This window comes from Xiphophorus couchianus, chromosome 4, assembly GCF_001444195.1.
Source record: "Xiphophorus couchianus chromosome 4, X_couchianus-1.0, whole genome shotgun sequence".
Taxonomy (NCBI): Eukaryota; Metazoa; Chordata; class Actinopteri; order Cyprinodontiformes; family Poeciliidae; genus Xiphophorus; species Xiphophorus couchianus.
The window spans coordinates 6,163,449-6,182,278 of record NC_040231.1 but is presented as its reverse complement, the minus strand read 5'-3'; the positions used below and the strand labels follow the sequence as shown (position 1 = coordinate 6,182,278).

General features: G+C 38.2%; 1 protein-coding gene across 1 annotated transcript in view; it reads right to left on the bottom strand.

The window, feature by feature from the left end:
* The window catches only part of kcna4 (potassium voltage-gated channel, shaker-related subfamily, member 4), a 63,668-nt gene extending 45,592 nt beyond the window's left edge, over positions 1-18,076 (bottom strand). The window contains exons 1-2 of the mRNA XM_028015717.1: positions 16,451-18,076; positions 12,525-16,195 (exon numbers count right to left, since the gene is read on the bottom strand). Of these exons, the coding sequence (XP_027871518.1) occupies positions 13,592-15,634 (2,043 nt within the window). The 5' untranslated portion in view covers positions 15,635-16,195; positions 16,451-18,076 and the 3' untranslated portion in view covers positions 12,525-13,591. The remainder of the gene's footprint in view (positions 1-12,524; positions 16,196-16,450) is intronic.
* Between the last annotated feature and the right edge of the window lie 754 nt (positions 18,077-18,830).

The window sequence follows — 18,830 nt, the reverse complement described above, 5'->3', positions numbered from 1 at the left end:
GATTAGCAATGCATTCTGCACATCTAGAATAAAGTAATACACTGAAGCCTGAGATACCATTTGTTTAAAGTGGCTAATTAAAAAGCAGAGATACAGAAGAGGGTGCAAAGAATCAGGTTTCTGTCTATCAATGGATAGATGCTACATACAAACCACAAGATGGTTTCAACTTACATTGGGGCTTTAATGCCAGGATGGCTTTATTAGCCCATGAGGATAACGTGTTTGTGTAGAAGGAGGGTGGAAACAGGATACTGGATGTACAGTATGTGGAATTTTATAGAAACATTAAAAAATAGCTGTCAGGAAGCACATGAAAATGCACTCAACCACCAAGGGTGTTCACATACACTCATTGTTTGTAAGAATGATTTTATGTTAGGATTTTCATAATTTATGCAAAGCCACTCCTTTTTTTCAGTGTAGAATGATTATATAAGGTGCATTAAAAACAACAACTGATGCACACCTTTTTTTCATTTACGTATTTTAACAAGGGACCTCTGAAAGCTTTAGAAAGTCTTTTAACTTTACAAAGTCAAGGTCTGTTAACTTCATGTTATTATTGACCAGTACTCGGAACAATGAACCCAAGGAATTCAAGAAGGATCCACGAACCAATTATAGATTTAAAAGTTGCTAAAGTGTTTGGAGCCATGTCTGGACACCTGCTAATTAAAAGACCAAATCAGTTTAAACATTCTATTCAGATGTGTCACCATTTTCTAAAGACCTAGAGTCTTTAAAGTACTACTTTCTGATGAAAAAAAAAAACAGAAAGTTTGTTGCTGAGGTTGTTCAGCAACAATCAAAGAAGCACCAAATGCCCTTTGGAGAAAAAATCCATAGTAAGATGAAACCAAAATTTAGCTATTTTCATTTAATGGCAAGAAAAATATTTGATATTTAGTTTCACCCTGAGGTTTTTAAACCTAAGAGTTGGGTACCAAGCCCTGTGAAGGAAACATGAGGTTATTAAGCTGTTGCCAGTGGTACTGGTAGTTTCCATAAAGTGGGTTGGAGTAAGAACTCCAACCCACTACTCCAAATTCCAAAATCCAAAACTCCAAATTCTTTAACTTCACCTCAAATTAGCAGCTAGATGATTGGAGCATTTTTTTTTTCCAACAATACAATGATTTCAGTCACAATTTAAAACTGCTTTGATATATTAGGCTTCTGGAATAGCTTTCCCAAACACGCTACCTTAATCCTATTAAAAACAACTGAGGTTATGCTAAAAGGCTGAGTCAATGCCAGCAAGTCATTCAAATTAAATAAAGAGATGACAGCTATTCAACCAGAAATATACCAAAAGGTTGTAGATAGCTGCGGAAATTGTGTGCCCAATGTAGAAATTGGAAAGGGGCAATTACTCATGTCTTAGTAGAGATTTATGTTTTTATTTAGTTTATGCATACATTTGATGATTGATGGTGAATTACATAATGACTTACTGAAAGATAGAAGCTGAAAGTAATATACCGAAGCAAAAGGTCAGGATAGACTGCAGATGATAATCCATTAAAAAAAATTAAAAAATAAGGAAAAGCATTTGCACATCACTGCACTGTTGAGCAAAGGTTTCTGTCTATCAAAGGAGAATCTAAACTATGTAAGAATTTTGTTACTCATACTTTCACACAGCTTGTTTAATATTTTACAATTGAGCAAGGGAAGACCTACAGACTGTGTTGTGCTTTGTTTCAGTCCTGCAGCTGGACCAGGACAAATATACCCATAAAGGGATGTAACTGCTGCTTCTGTTAGTTTAGCATCAGAATGTTCTGAACACTGAACTTATAGCAGTAGGTTAGAGGCAGCTGAGCAGATGTTTTATTTTCCCTCTCGTAGTACAGTGAATAGTACGGTTAATTTGGTCGGTCTTAGTTATGTGATCACTCTTACTTTTATCTGGCAGCGGAAAATGCACCAACAATACTCTATTCCAGGTTATTTTGTCTCTTTTTAAAGAAAGTATTCACATCCTCTAGATCCAAATTATGACAGAGCTGCTGTTCTGAGCTGCTAAGACATGTTTGTCTTAGGGAGATGTTCAGCAGCTGGTGAGCTGACCCTACAGAAGCAGTGCCGATGCTGGACATGCTTCCTTATCTAGATAACAGATGCTTAACTGTATGTTTATTCTTACCAGTTTTGTTTCACTCAGTCTGTCAGCTTTCTCAGAACTGAAGATTCTGACATCAGCTGAAAGGAAATCTCAGTTACCTTCCTTCTTGCCCAGAAGCACATGGATTAATCCTGCTCTTATTGGACTTCTTCAATAAAATGTCTTTTTTTAGCACTGACTTAAGTGCTCCCACAACAAAAACAAGCTGAGTATTTTCGTTCTATTGTGTATTTTGGCAGTTCAGAAAGCTGTTAGGCCTGATTAATGCATTGGAAACCCAGACGAATGCTTAGACATTCCAACCTAATGAAATTCCTACTTTTATGATGATGTTGTTCTTGTTGCTTTGGTTACTTCCAAGGAAAATATTTTATCAGGTGGACGTCATAGCTCATACACGATTTGTAATTCACAGTAATTACCTAAAACAGTACACTTCAAGTTATTTCTATGTTTCTATGAAATAACAACCAATTTCTAAGACAAAGCAACCAGCATTGTTCCAGACTATTTGATAATCCACTAAAGACGGAACATTTATACTATATATACAATACAGACCAAAGGTTTGGACACACCTTTTAATTCAATGAGTTTCCTTTATTTTCATGACTATTGACATTGTAGATTCACACTGAAGGCATCAAAACCATGAATAATACATGTGGAAATATGCACTAAACAAAAAAGTGTAAAACAACTGAAAATACCCCTTATATTCTAGTTTCTTCAAAGTAGCAACCTTTTGCTGTGATTACTGCTTTGCACACACTCTGCATTTTCTTGATGAGCTTCAAGAGGTAGTCACCTGAAATGGTTTTCATTTCATAGGTGTGCCCTGTCAGGTTAATAAGTGGGATTTCTTGCCTTATAAATAGTCATGAAAATAAAGAAAACCCATTGAATTAGAAGGTGTGTCCAAACTTTTGGTCTGTACTGTATATATATATAGGTCCAGTGGTATTAATTGGAAGACAATTGTTAGTGTAGTTAAAGTTTTGATGATGCCCCCATACTCAATGTTGGTTTCAATATGTGCATTGCAGACTTTAACTATAATATTTTAAACACACAAGCTAGAACTCTTGCCAGTTTTTTTAACATGAAATAAAACATCAGAAAGCCTTTTTCGTTTGTCCAAATAATAGCATGGTCAAAAAAAGTTCATGGAAGCACAAGAATTTAAAAAACAACAAGAACAAAGTCCACCAACAGACCAAAACCTTGTGGGTTTTGGTCGTTTGATATTCCTGAATAAAAGTCATGTTTTTTTATGTCTCCATGTTTTTATGTCTCCATGTCTAGTTAGGTTTGGTCTTGATGTTCCTCAATGTTTTTTAATCATTGGGTTTTTGATCTGCTGTGGTTGTCTGTCTTATGTTTACAGGGTTCCTAGATGTTCAATTTGTGAAAAATGTACACTTTTCCATATTTAAAAAAATCCTGTCTCTAAGTCAATTTGTGCAATATAAAAATAAGAGTTCACTATAAATTTAGGAAAGCAGTCAGGCATTACAAATGAAACCTGAAAAATGTGGAAATCTAACTTCAATCAGTTCTATTTTTGAAACTACTAGCACTTTTTTTCATCTGTACTTCATTATAAAGAATAAATGTATTTTTAAGGTAAAGTTTATTACTTATTACTATTGTAATAAGTGATATCTTAAATTAGACTGTGAAATAAAAACATGATTTCAATGATTTGAACCCCAAGTTAAATTCACTGAATTTAATCTAGAATTGCATTACAGCAAGAAAATGTCCCTTTTTATTGTCAGTAACTTAAAAATGCAAAAACTAAATGAAATTGTATATAAAACAAATTTCAATTTTCATAATTTAGTTTTTCTAAATCTATCAATTGGAAAAAGTATCTTATCAAATTCCATGCTTTTCTATACTTAGAGGACTTTGTAGGAACCTTGATATCATTGTAATAACTGTGAAGAATTCATAGAAATCTTGTTTTCTGGTATAATAGAAAGGTCCAGTAGTATTAATTGTACTCTTACCACTTTTTAGCAACAGCTACACATTTTGCATGTGATGCCACCAGCTGGTGACTATTTAGTCCTTCATAACAAAAGAAGCTTGATGCAAAGTTCAGAAGTTTATTGCCAATTTAGTTCAGGCCAGAACCATCAAATTTCCAGGAGGGAAAGTCATAAGAGCTTAATTGTCACAATGATCTTGAAAAAGAGATAATACCAATGTCTGCAATTTTTCATACAGCTGTGAATATTTGACAAACTCCAACTTTTACAGATAAAAAACAAAGATCTTTCAAAGTGGTCATAGTGATCTGTGTTGCTTCATAAATGCATCTGCACATGTGTCTGCAGTCCATTTGAACACTGATAGCCATTCATGTAACAAGATCCACAATCAATTTGAATCTCAGTGAAGAAAGTATTGCTTAAGCTAAGTTTGCTGGCTGTCAATTGACTCAACACTAATTTCCACCAGTATAAGATCAATTACTTGTGATTTTATTTGATCAATTTCTATGTTTAAAATGTAGCTTTATTTGTGGAACCTTGTACATCAAGAAAGGTGGGATATTTTGATTTACAGATTATTTCACTTTTCTGCCCCTCAAAATCAGGAGTGATATTTGTGCTACCACTAAAGATCACTTGACTTTTTATTTGTAATATGATTTTAAAATCTAATCTTGTTACAATGATTAACCTCTACTGAACTGTGTTTTTTGGGCAAACGTGCTTTCCTTATTTCAGTAAGTAGGGCAAACAACAAAAGGAGTTATGTGTGTGGTTAACACTGCTGAGATCACATTCAACATCCAGAAATGTTTCATTGCTAATTACTGTCACTATCCCACCACTTTCAGGCAGCTACAGAAAGTTTGTTGGGCAATTTAGAGCTCTTCTACACACAGTTACAGTTACCCATCAGAGATTTTGATAAATGTAAGGGAATTTATTAAACATCCATCTTTTGTTCCTATCTGCCACACATGCAAAAAGACACAAGAGCATGGAAACCATAGCAATGGCAAGAGCTTCCACTATTCCTTTGCTGTTTTGATAGTGGTGATGGAGGCAGAATAGAAGGTTTGCATCATCAAAATGGAGGGGTGAGTAAGAATGACCAAAACTTTGTGTAGACAAAGCATAATTGGCAGTTAAGCGGCTTTGAGAAAGACGTTATAGCACTTTCTCAACATTACCGGTATGTGCAAGTCTTGTAAAGATGCTCAAAGCTTTAAAATAAATTCATATTTTTTTCAGTAGAATGATTTTACACAAAAAAGAAAATCTCAAACTTTGATTTAAAATAACCAGGAAAAAAACATGCCAAGAAACAGACCATTCCTCTGGTTTGTTCAGACTCCTCGGTCCTCCAGTAAGCTCTCATGACTAAAATTTATTGGTCTTAGAACTGAGATGACCACAGAAGGATGTTGGCTTTCTGTGTTAATATTGTCATTTGTTTTGAATTATTACTCAAATCAAAGACTGAAAGACAATTCATTTTCAGTTTTCTGGCAAGTCCACTAGAATTTATTTTAAATGTCTAATTGTTTTAAAGAGTTCTCAATGCAGTTTACGCTAACAATCCTCCTAGGCCTCTGGAATAGAAACAGGCCCACAATATCAGCAATCTTCCACTACACTTAATGAGCTGCTTTCCATACTTGGTTTCATGCACAGCATACTATATTTTATAAAAAATGTTTAGAATTAAATGTGTCATTTTGAAAGGGAATGAAATTAAACTAAGCTTAATTTCTATTTTCAGATTTTTACTCTGTTCTTTTGCTTGCTTTTGTTTTAAATTTATTTTCTTTTTATATTACTTTGTTCATTCTTTTATTTTCACTATGTTCAATAATGTAAAACTCAACAGACAAAAAAAATATCTTTTTTTGTAGACTGAAGCCAGTTGAGTGAATCCTCTCCATTGATAATAATACTAAAATAAAGAAAGATGAGTAGCCCACTTAACAATGTAAAGCACATAGTTTAAACCCCCACAAAATTAGTTTGAAAAAGCCTTGTCCAATTAGTCCCCTTTTGCTGTGGATAATCTATGCACACATTGCATCAAAACATGCAAAAGAACTAATTTCCATTTTTGTGGACTCTAAAAAATAAAAGTTACAGTTGTTTAGTAACCACGAACGTATTTTCAGCACTGATGAAAATCAAAGATTATCTAAAGGCCTTTTCAGACAGGTAACCGTTCAGTTTTATGCCCACATTTAAAGGGTGCAGTTACACTGATGGGTGTTTCCAGTATCGACTGCGGTCTGCCTTCAGGGGGCAGAAAAAATATTTCAAATCCTCACGAGAAAACTGTCGCACACATTTCCCCCTTCTAGATAATTGGTAGGCAAAGCAACACCTCTCTGAAGCGGGATCTTTTGTAGAGAAAGAATTGATTGCAGGACCATTGTGTTAGACTGCAGTAGTTTTAGCTATTGCTAAATTTCAATGCGCTTTTTTTTGTTTTTTATCTGACTCTACAGTGTCCCATCGATATGTCCCCTGTAGCTCGTTTGGTATAATCTGGGATGGACTCCAGCACTCTGTGACCCTGAGCACGTCTACACAGATCCAGAAGATGGATGGCTGTCCTGGCTGCAGGTGGGAGTCATTTTCTCAACAGCTAAATGAGCTATTATTCACGAGGGTCAGTCGTGACTTTGACCTTTCGGTTGTCAGCACAATTTGGTATCCTCTATGCAGATCAGGCAAGGCTGAAGGAGTCACTAAAACACAGACTGCAGAATGTGCGGAGCCTAATTCAGTGACACAACTGTTGAAGCAGACAGGGCAAAGAAAACCTGAAGCTGAGTATATTATTCACACATGAAACTGTTTAAGAAGAAACATTATGAAAAGAGGCCACCATTATGAAGCGTCACAAAAAGAATGTACAGCTAAATTAGGGGATATTTAAAACTTGTAATGCTGAGCTGATTGAACTCTAGATTATTATGAAAACATCATCAAGCAAACATTCCTCTGCATGAGAAAATTACACCCCTAGTTAAGAACATTTCCATCTCACAGATCTATATTAAACAAGCAATGCAGCCCTTCTACTTTTCTTTACAGTGCCTTTTATACCTTTTATGTTCTTTATTACAGAGCAATAACCACCAGTTTCTGGTGTGTTTTGGGTATAATTTATATTTATAGCCCCACTTCAATTGAGGGATATTTTGTCCCTACAAACTTCCATTTCCTACCCATACTTATACCTTCGAGATTATGTTTGTAAAAATATTCACAGAGACGCTCAAACCTCAAGTGCAACTCAATTTAGTTGGATATATCCTGGAACTTTGCATTACACCTTATTTTTATTTATTTTTGTTTTAATTCTCATTTAGTTCCATTGACCCTTATGAAATATGAGATCAAAACCAGAATATCTCAAGACCATTACTTGCATATGGATGTTAAGTGAAGTAATAAACCCATATTTTCCATCGTATACTATCAGTAGAGTATCAAAAAATATTAAAATTAGCTTATTTTCAGAGTAGAACAATCCCAAAGCAAATGTGAATAGATGTGTGGATGCCAAAAAATGTCCTGCAGCAGACAGCTCTGTTTTATACTCTAAAAACTTTGGAACAAAGTATTGCTTTTCTGTTGAGCAATGATATTCAGCATAATTTTCTCTTTTTTCAGACTGAAGCTTGTTAGAAAAAGGAAAACTGATGAAATTGATACAATAAATTAATAAAAAGAAAACTTAGGGTGAAACTATGTTAGAAGGTGAAATCTAATATGATCTTATTTTACTAAGTAAGCTGAAAGGCAGAAGTGAGTGGTGGAGCCGAGGAGGTGGTCGCGCATTTCTGGACTAAATGATTCACATGGCAAAACAAAGTTATTTTGCAAGGTATATGACGCAACAACAAGTGTCACCAACACAACAAACTTGAAGCAACATCTGGTGACAAGCCATCCTGAAATCAGTTCGTAGGTAAGTATGCTTTAAGTAACATATAACCTGAGGTACTTTGTTTTACAAAGCTACATACTGAAAGATATTGTGTCACTGTGATTGTTGGAGGAGCAGCTGGAAGCAAGCAGCAGCTCCCCTGTCTCTTGAGCTGCATGAAACTGAAATCGGCTTTATGCACTTCAGCTGACAGCAAAGTTGTTGAAAACCATCACGTTTTAGTAGCTTCACTAGAATTTAATACCAAGTAGTGTTATTGGGATCATTTTCTAATTACCTGATTTAAATATTTAAAAAAATGAAATATTTAAATAAATATAAAATAAGCTGCTTAGCTGAAAAACATGAATCTGAAGTCCAAAAATTCTAAATGCGACAGTCCGATGCCCAGGAGGTTGTCGATTGGCATTGATTTGTGGATAGAGAATGAACTGACTTCATTCTCTGTCCACAAGAGACAAAGAAAGTAGACAGAGAAAGTGGACATTCTCTGTCAACTTTGCAAGCAACTTTGTATTGCTTTACAAACAGCAATACACTTTGCTGTTTGTAAATGTATTTTTTTCCACAAGAGTGGTTACACTTTCTAATTGTGGCATTGTTTGAGGAATGTCTGTTAATCATTTAAAGTGTTTGTAAATTGAAATTGCTTAAATATTGGGCAGCAAATTAGCAATTGGAGAAACTTCATATTTATATTTATTTCCAAACCTAAACTTGTTTCATGTACACTTCTTTTTTAAAATAGAAATTTTTGGTTTTGAAATAATGCTAAACGTTAACTTAAAGCATTAGAATGTTGCCCTGTTATCACAATTTTTTGTATATTTATTTGTATATTTATAGGATAAATATTTCAAGAAATTATTTTTCTTAAAGGTGTGAGAGCATTGTGCTAAACAACAATGTTTTGTCAGAAAAATATTGAGTATATTTTAGTCAACTAAAATGTGGTAAAATTTGGTCTGAGAAAAACAAAAATGACAATGGGTTACTAAAATATTTGGACTAAAACTAAATGAAGAAGTACTTATATTGACAGAGGTATAAAACTACCAATATATGAAATGGAAAACCCCTGTACAATATTATAATGAACATTGGACTGTTTTGTTCTTTATTGAAGCACAGTAATGTGAAAAAAGGCTTACAACAGCCTGATCAGCCTGAGTTGTATCATATAACATATATTTGTAATTAATAAAATCAAGCTCATGCAACACAGAAACCTTTTAGGGCACTGCACAGTTACTGACTTCTCTCTGACTTTGGTTACATGTCTTACAAAGGTGACCTCAAGACTTTGTTCTACAGATGAGATTCATTGCAGAGAACTAGAAAGGAATATACATTTATCAATGGCCAGAACTTCTTACAGATGTACTGATACAACCTAGAGTTGTGTGTTGATCAGACATTTCGTGTAAAAATCTAATGCAGGTCGTATTTCTTCTACTTTCAATAAAAACATCTAAATCCTTCTGACCAGCTCAGTATTACAGATAAATTGTCTCTGACTATTATCTGATTAGCAGAACTGCCATTTAATTTTCTGTTGCCCAGCCAGACTAATTTGGACTCTGCCCTATTGTTACGTAACCTAGTCTGACATTATCTACAGCTGATTTATTTCCACTTCTTCTCTATGTCCTTTGACAGGCTCGACATACCTTTGGAGAAATACCCATAAATACCTCAGATTTTCTCTTCACGTAGCCAAGCCATATGGTTGGTATCTGCACTACAAACAATCAGCCTGCACGTGACAGTAGGATTCACAGTGCCTCCATGGCTGAAGATGATACAGGCTGTTTTCACAGTCAGCTCAGCAGCCACAAGCCTTAGAATATGCCTGACCCACACACACTTTGCTGAAAAATGTTTTGGATTGTGCCTCTTGCTATAAGCCACATTATGTAAGTACAGAGTGTGAGGTGTCAGGAGCTGGCTGGGTGCCAGCATGGTGCTGTGGATGTTTGGATGTGGGTGTAGGTGTTAAAAATATCTTGTATGAATAGCTCCTCCGAGGATATAAGCTATGCAACAAATTATTATGCACCGGTGCTGTGATTGTGTTGTGAGATGCGCTGATGTAATGTGTGATGGCTGAATCAGCCTGCTAAATTAGAAGTTAAGTTGGAAATTAAGTTTTTATGTAAATATTCTGGTGCTGTATGAAAAGCACTGGAGTATGCTATTTTTATAACAAATTCACAGTAATGAATTTACCAAGAGGTTTGTTTCTGATAAGAAATGAGGTAAAGATTTCTAAATGGATAACAAAGCAATGTGAAAGGGGCATCAGTTTTAGAAGAATACTTTTCCTGTTTTTATTCACAGTTGGAGGCATTTTTTGGGCTGCAGCAGCCAATCCATTTTTTAATTACTGACACTGATATTTTGATCATTCATCTTTGTAGATGGGCATGACATATTTGTGGTTGAAATTATTTCTTACCATCACGTAAATCTTTGGCTGCCTTCAGATTTTATTTCATATTTAAGTCCGAACTCTGGTTGTGCCACTTTAAAATGTTAATTATTTATGGTCAAAAGCAATTGATTGGATTTGATGTTTAGATAACTTTTTTTGGTATAATTAGCAAATTAGAATTAGCATCTTACATCTTAGATGTAAGCTGTTTCCTACTACACACTTAACTTTTAGACATAGTCTATACATTTTCATTAGGGGTGAGGTTGGGGCAATTCCTTAGGCTTAATGTCAGCCTTCTTTGCCCTTGCCAGAAAAGGTTCTCATGTCTATTTAGTACTATTATCACACTAGAATCCAATTTTCTTCAGGTTTAAACAATCAGCCCTTCCCTACAGTGAAGCCTGGTGGTACTAACGTCAGAGGGAAAGATGAATGCAGCAATGTATAGAGAAACCTGGCTGAAAACCTGCTCCAGAGCATCTTGACCTCAGACTGGGGCAACAGTTCATTTTTCAGCAAGAAAGCAACCCAAAGCATTTGGTCAAGCTCTCAAAGGAATGGCTTCAGAACCACTCTGTGAATGTCCTGGAGTAAACGTCCCTAGTGAGATCTAAAAAATGGCTGACAGACATCTCCCAACCTAATGAAGTTTGAGAAGTACTGCGAAGAAGAAGGGGGGAAGCTGCCTATAGATAGGTGAGCTCAGCGAGAGGCATCATATTCAAACAGACTTGAAGCTGTAATTGCTGCCAAACGTGGATGAACAAAGTACCGAGCAAAAGCTGTGCTTGCTTACATAAATGACATTTCTTGGTTTTCTATTTTAATTAATTTACAAATATCTCACAAACCTTTCGCCATATTTGTGTGTGGACTTTTGAGGAAAAAGATGAATTAATACAATTTGTAATATAGCTGTAACATAAAATGTGAAAAAAGTAAAGCGCTGTGAATACTTTTCAGATGCACTGTAAGACATTTGTAATTGTGAACCCAATTCTTGTCTTTATAATAAATTAAAGTAATTTATTCAAATTTAACATGACATCCACATGTGCTGATGAGTGAATGTAAATGTCTGGACAAGACTGTGCATTCATTCTGAGAATAAACTGCACTGAAGGCTGAAAACTTTCCACTTTGTCTAAGAGGCATATTCAGCTTTCAAACTAGCTGATGTCATGGAGTCCTGCTCCTCTGTACACTTTTAACTGAGAGATTTAGAGTAAACAGAGTGAAATTTTCCTCTGGTTGTAAAGCCATCTTTCTACTGCCAAATGCTGCTCAGCACAAACACAACTGCAACCATTACACATCCAAAGCACACTTCTCCCTGGTCCAAAGCTTTAACCTTTTAGACGTGGTTAGATTGAGTATGCAAGAAAGCTTTACTAAAACACTGAGATCATAAAAGTTAATTTATTGGACTTATTATGAGTGCTACACACCAGATCCTCATGTTACAGTTTCCTCCTACTACATCTGCTGTTTGGAGTGAAAATGCATGCAGTAAAAGAACTAGAAAGCTGAGACCTGACAAGTCTTATAAATAAGCATTTTATGTCTGAACTGTCTAGTAGGGAAAGGAAGAAAACTCTGGACTACTTCAGCACTATATCAAGAGTTATACAAAAATAATCACATTCAATATCCTATTGAGTTTAAGTAAAAGTCAAATAAAAAGTGATTGTACAAAAGTGGAAAAATTCCTAGCTGGAAACTTTCCAAAAACATTTGGCATAAGTTCTGAGGTGGCTGACCTGATGTCACCTTGAGTGAGATAATGGCAGCTGTTATTAATTGATCAAATATAATCAGATCCCTGCATGTTGTAAAAGAGAACCATTAACTAATAATGGCAGAAAAATGAGTCCAGGCTCTTCAGGATCTCTTTTAAACATAGACTCTGCCACCCTGGGCAATGATTCACAATTGTGATTATCTACATCAAAAACCCACAATCACAATTCAGTAAAAGTTAGCTTTACACAGAAATTGAACACTACATACCTTGGAAGACATCCACAGCCTGATTATCTTCTGTGCTCGGAGATAATCAAAGTCCTCTTGAGCAAAAAAAAAATATATAGGTATATATATAAATATATATATATATACCTTTTTGTGCACTGAGTCCAGCAGAAAGGCGAGAAAATTGCTCATAATCTCTCCTTTTAAAGAGTTCCCACGTCAGAGTCCTGTAACTTTCCATATTCATCTTTGTAAAGGGATATTGTCATTTTGAGGTGCTTTTAATGAAAAAAAATAAATGTTGCAGCCGAGGCTTTAAGAGCGTTCATAGAAAACCTGGGCTGGGTGACTTCTTCAGCCATTTTAAACAATGATGACACCTGTGCTTAGCTCTCATTGTGGGTCTTTTTTTATTATTATTTTTGGCCTCTTAAGGAACAGCTTATTTCAATATAGCCCTGGTTTATTTAATGCCTACGTTATGACATATCTCATCAATGTGTAGGTCATTTTTGTTTGAGTATTTTAAATGAACAAAGATAAAAGTATTCTTTCTTAGGCTTTTTATGTAAATAGAGCTGTTTTACATTTTTGTTTTCTGGCAGACTAAGTGAAATAGTTTCCCCTTTTCTCTACTCATACATTCTGTATCCAGGTGAGCAGAGGATGACTACAATGTTGCCATCTGAATGGCCTACAGTTACTGTCTCTAACCCAGCGCAAATTCTACGTTATAGTGCAAACAAATTTTAACTTTATTGCATAACAGCAAAAAACGACCATCCCTACCCCTGTGATGTGACAGATGAAAGTCATAAAGTGCGAATGCATAGCCTGTTGTCTAATTTAGATTCCATGTCAGATTTGGAAGCCCACACTGGATAAACGGATATATCTGTGTCTATCAGGCAAATTTAGGCATGGATGCTATTAAGGTGCCAATTGGTGGCCTATGAGTGTGAAAGTGTGTGTGAGGGGTCTCTGAGGCGTGGGTAAAACGTATATAGGCCTATTGGGGGTATGAATCAGCTGCTGCTGGCCAGAAGGAGAAGAGTCTTTAATCGGATGTGTATCTTGTTTAGAAAATAATAAAATAAAACTCTTAGTCACACGTCAGTCTGAATTGATTTCGAGTTAGTACTGTTTTTTCTACTTATGTCTGTGCCATTTCCTTTACTGGGGCTTTTGTCCAACCCGCAGAGCGACTCCGTCACCCCCTCCTCCATCTCCATGTACTCCCCTTTGTCACCCAGCGAGGAGCCAGACGGCGAGCCTTTGAACTTCCTAAGAAAATCCGGGAAGTACGGGCAGCCCGGTGGCATGCTCTCCACCACGGGCGACTGGTCCTCGTTGTCCGTCTCCCGGTGATAAAAGTAGTTAAAGTTGGACACTATTACGGGCACCGGGAGCGCGATGGTCAACACGCCCGCGATCGCGCAAAGGGAGCCCACTATCTTCCCACCGACAGTGATTGGCTTCATGTCGCCGTAGCCCACCGTGGTCATGGTAACCACGGCCCACCAGAAAGCGTCGGGGATGCTCGTGAACTGCGAGGTGGGCTCGTCCGCCTCGGCGAAGTACACCGCGCTGGAGAACAGGATGACGCCTATTACAAGAAAAAAAATGAGGAGGGCCAGCTCCCGCATGCTGGCGCGCAAGGTATGCCCCAGGATCTGCAGCCCCTTGGAGTGTCTGGATAGTTTGAAGATGCGGAACACCCTGACCAGGCGGATTATTCTCAGGATGGCGAAGCTCATCGCCTGCTGCCCGTTGCCCTGGTGCTGCGCCAGGTCCGTGCCGAGGGTTATGAAGTAAGGCAAAATGGACACGATATCTATGGAGTTCATTATATTTTTAAAGAAAGCTGTCTTGCTTGGACTCGCAAAAAATCGAACTATAATCTCAAAGGAGAACCAGATGATGCAGACCGTCTCCACGATGAAAAACGGGTCATTGAAAGGTGTAAATCCGTGGTCAGGCTGAGAGGAGTTGTGGCGTGGCTGCAGATACTCTTTTTCATCCCTGAACTCGGGCAGCGTCTCCAGACAGAAAATGACAATAGAAATGACTATGACCAGGACAGACACCACCGCTATGCCCCTGGCAGGACTCGAACTCTCTGGATACTCAAAAAGGAGCCAAATCTGGCGCTTGAACTCGTCCTCCGGCAGAGGTTTCTCCTCCTCCTTCACAAACCCCTCATCCTCCCGAAACTTCAGTATCGCCTCCTCGCCGAGTTCATAAAACTTTACCTCCTCGGAAAAGATGTCAAACGGGACGTTGACAGGTCTTTTTAACCGCCCTCCTGACTGGTAATAGTAAAGAATGGCGTCAAAACTCGGCCGGTTCCTGTCGAAGAAGTATTCATTCCTCAGCGGGTCAAAGTACCTGATTCGCTTGTCGGGGTCTCCCAGGAGGGTGTCCGGGAACTGAGTGAGCGTCTTCAGCTGAGTTTCAAACTTCAGCCCCGACACGTTGATGACGACCCTCTCACAGCAGCCGCACTCGCTGTAAACGTTCTCGTATCCGGACTGGGGACGCCTGTCTGTGATAGACACGGTCTCCTCCTCATCATCCATGTTGCACAGAAAGCTCGACCTCTTGCTCCCTCGGCCGCCCTCCGCCGCCTCTCCCCCCTCCACCTCCTCCTCCTCTTCCTCCGCTCCCTCGGCCTCTTCCTCCTCTATCATGATGTCCTCCTCGGATCCGAGCAGCGCCAGCTCCGAGTGGCGCAAGTCCCCTCCGAGAGTGCTCCGGTTGCGCCTCCACCGACCGACGCCGCGCTGCTTTTTCCGCTCTCTGAGAACTCTGTGCTGCTGTTGCTGTTCGGGCTCCTGCTGCGAGGAGGAGGAGGGGCGCGAGGCGGCGCCGCTGCTGCTGATGTTAGCGGAGGAGGAGGCGGCGCGAGACTGATGTTGGCGGTTGTTAAGGAGATGAGCGCCCGAGGAGGTGGCGGAGGTGGGCCCCCCCGCGCCTCCCTCCGCACAGGAGCCACCGTCGGCTGCTGCAGCCGCGGCCGCCGCCGCCGCTCTCGACTGGGCAGCCTGGCGCTCCCTCTCGCGCTCCCTCTCCCGCGCGCGGGCTTGGGCATATCCATATGGCAGGTGACTGTTGCACCCGCCGTCCGCACCCACCATGGCAAACTCCATTTTTGTAAAGGTTCGGTCCGCGAAGGCTACAGAACCCTCGTCAAGGGGGATGCAGACCAGCGGATAAAAGTTGCAGCTCTGTCGCGCAGACACAGAGAGACTGAGGCATCAATCGTTTAGAAAGTCAGATTAACAAACACACCTCAGTAAGGTCCATGTTGGCTGGAGTCCGCTTTGCTACTTACATGATAAAAAAAAAAAACATTGATGAGCATATCTTGTTGCGCCCAGTATATATTTTATGACATCATTACCATAACCAAAAAACACCAGGGCCGGTGGCATACCCTGTTACGCAGACGCTGTGTCAAACTTGCAGCGCCCCTTTTATGCTCAGCATGATAAATCACCGAGTCAACAAGCGACACCCAAACAGTCTTTCTTCGGTTTCTCTGGTGCCCATCAGGTGGTTAATTTCTCAGCCCCAAAAGGCGTCTTTTGATCCTCCGTGGTCGCCCATGGTTGCCATTTTATGAGATGAGATTTTTTATGGGTCTTTGCTCTTATGTTTTGGAGCTCCGATGAATCTGAATGACTTTGTTCCTCCGATGCGCTCAGCAGCTGCGAGAAAAAAAAGAGAGAAAACACCAATTGGTCTATGCAAAAAAGGGGGATGCGTTTATGGTAATGTCAGTTGTTTTTGTGAATACATTGACCACGATGCTACTCATATTACGCGTCTTCACGGCTTTATTATTATTATTATTATTATTATTATTATTATTAGCGTTGGTACATCAAAAATAAATATATGCTTACAATAACATTGCGCACGAAATTATGTTATTAAAGTATAATTCTTTCATCCTTACTTACATTTAAATGGGGGGCCAAAAGAAATAGCCTCTGTCCCCCCTACAAACAAATCAGATGGAAGAGGAGAAGGCGGAGGAATGCTGGGTGAGGATGCAGCTCTCCGTCTGTGCTCAAATCCTCTTCTTGATTTTGGGGTGTAATATCACAAATCCCTCGTCGTATCCGGCGGGCAACCATATCCACATCTACATCCAGCATATACATCCGTGCTCTGACGCACTCTGAGGAGGACACTTTTTTTGGCTGCGTCTCGACGCCGTGCCTCAATTCAACAGGATCTATTGGCACTTCATCCCCTGTTGGTGCTGCGTCGCTCCTGGTGTACCGGCAACACCAATCAAGACGAGAAAAAAAAGCAAAAGCAGGTGTGCCAGCAGCGAGTTGGCATCAAAGACAGTTCAACTCGATAGCGGCGAATAGAAAGGAGGGTGGGTAAAAGTTTACATTGGCACAGGCGAGGGTAAATGGCCCCATGGTTAAGTCTTGAGCATCACACATCTGTCTGTCTGCCACTGTAGCCTTACCTATACTCCTGTATCCCTCCCATTGTGTGTGATGATGGAGAGTCTTAGTGAGAAAGTCATTCATGTACCGCAGCGCATGCAGGCGGAGCTCGGTCCTCCCCCAGTGGATGCAGCCGGTCACTGCGCACCGTGCTGCAGTCTCACAGCCGAGCCTGCTCTGTCCTTGATCAGGTCGCAACCGGTGTCTTCTCTCTAAAAACCTTATGCGTTACTTTGGGTTCATCCCTACGAAATAAGATTGTAGAGTACAACGTACACTTTTCAATAAAAATGCACCTTAATTTCCCAGGCACCAATTAGATTTTTTGTCATTTTAGAGTGTGCATTTCTTCTTCTTTTTTTTTTAAACATTTGACCCTGCACACATACATTCTTCCAAATTGGTCTTTATCTGTAATTATTTAAGGAACCACTTTAAAATAACAAAATAATTTTAAAAAATTATAATCTAACTGCCAAAAAGGGGTTCTGCATCAATGAATGAAAAGTCTCATACTTATTCACTATTTATAAAGCCAGGTTAATAAATAACATATTTAGAAATTATTCGTAAGATCTTAAGGTTGCCTTGCTTATTTTTTTATTGAATTTAAACAAAGTATTTATTTTACCTGTTTACTGAGCTGTTTTTCCATTAAACTGTTAATATTCTTAAATTCACATCTGTTATGTATGTTGTACATTCCCAATAATCTCAGTGAAGGTTATTTTCATGTTTTAAAGCTTTAACAATCTTTGCATACATTAACATTACTTCTGGGAGTAAACACTATTACTGCCCACTGTTTCTCCCTCCCTCTGGTGTATAATTAATAGAGCACTCTAATGGGAATATCACCTGTTTAGAAAGTGAAATTACTCAGTTGGTATTTGTGAAAATTAAAATCCTCCTTTATAATTTCATTAGTCATAACTGTCTTTTTTGTGCATGCAACTTAAAAATACTACATAATGTTGGTAATAATGTACTTATGTTTAAAAGTAAACAATGGCAGCCAATGAAAAGGTGCTATAGGTCACAGTCATTCTAAAGGTGAAAATATAGTAGTATTAGTATAATAATATTCATACAACCTAAGGTTTTTTGCCCTTTGTCAAATTACAATTACAAAGTTGCACTACATTGTATTTGGGGTATCCAAGTGAAGGGATACAGAATAGTAAAGCTGACTGTACTTTTCAGGGGGTTTTTTGTTTTGTTTTTGTTATTTAAAAATATTGTTGAAAATGGTGTCCTACATTGTGTTGGTCTTTCACATAAAAATTCACTGTACCATGCTGAAGTCTGGTTGGTACAATTCACCATGTGAAAATGTCCCAGGGGTAGAAATAGTTTTGCAGCACATATTTCAGCTTTGATTTTTAAGAAGCAAGAAAATTGGCATATTTCTAATGAAGAAAACAGACAAAACTGCATATTTGTGTTGGCATGATCATAATTCCAACTACCCTGATCAAAACCCAACAACAAATAAAAGCCATGTTTGTCCCCTGGACAGAGGCAAGCTTTGAATTACAGTGCACTGTAGAAATATTTGAATTATTTGAGGAATTATAGTCTATGGTGTAGAGAAAGAACTGCTATTAATTCCTTTATCAGTCAGAGAAAATTGACCTGAATTAAATTGATTTGTTTGAGGCATATGCACCAGCTTGGTGATTGTAACAAATTACTGCAGTTAGGTATTAATTAGTCAATCCTTGTTCTACTATTGAAAAGCAATTAAGGATTCAAATACTGATATGTTGGTATAGTGAGTATCATTAATGTGGTCACATTTGGTCCTATGTTTTCCATGTTTATGCCAGATTAAAGCTTTGTTGAAAATAAAAATTAAGATGTTCACAGTTTAAAT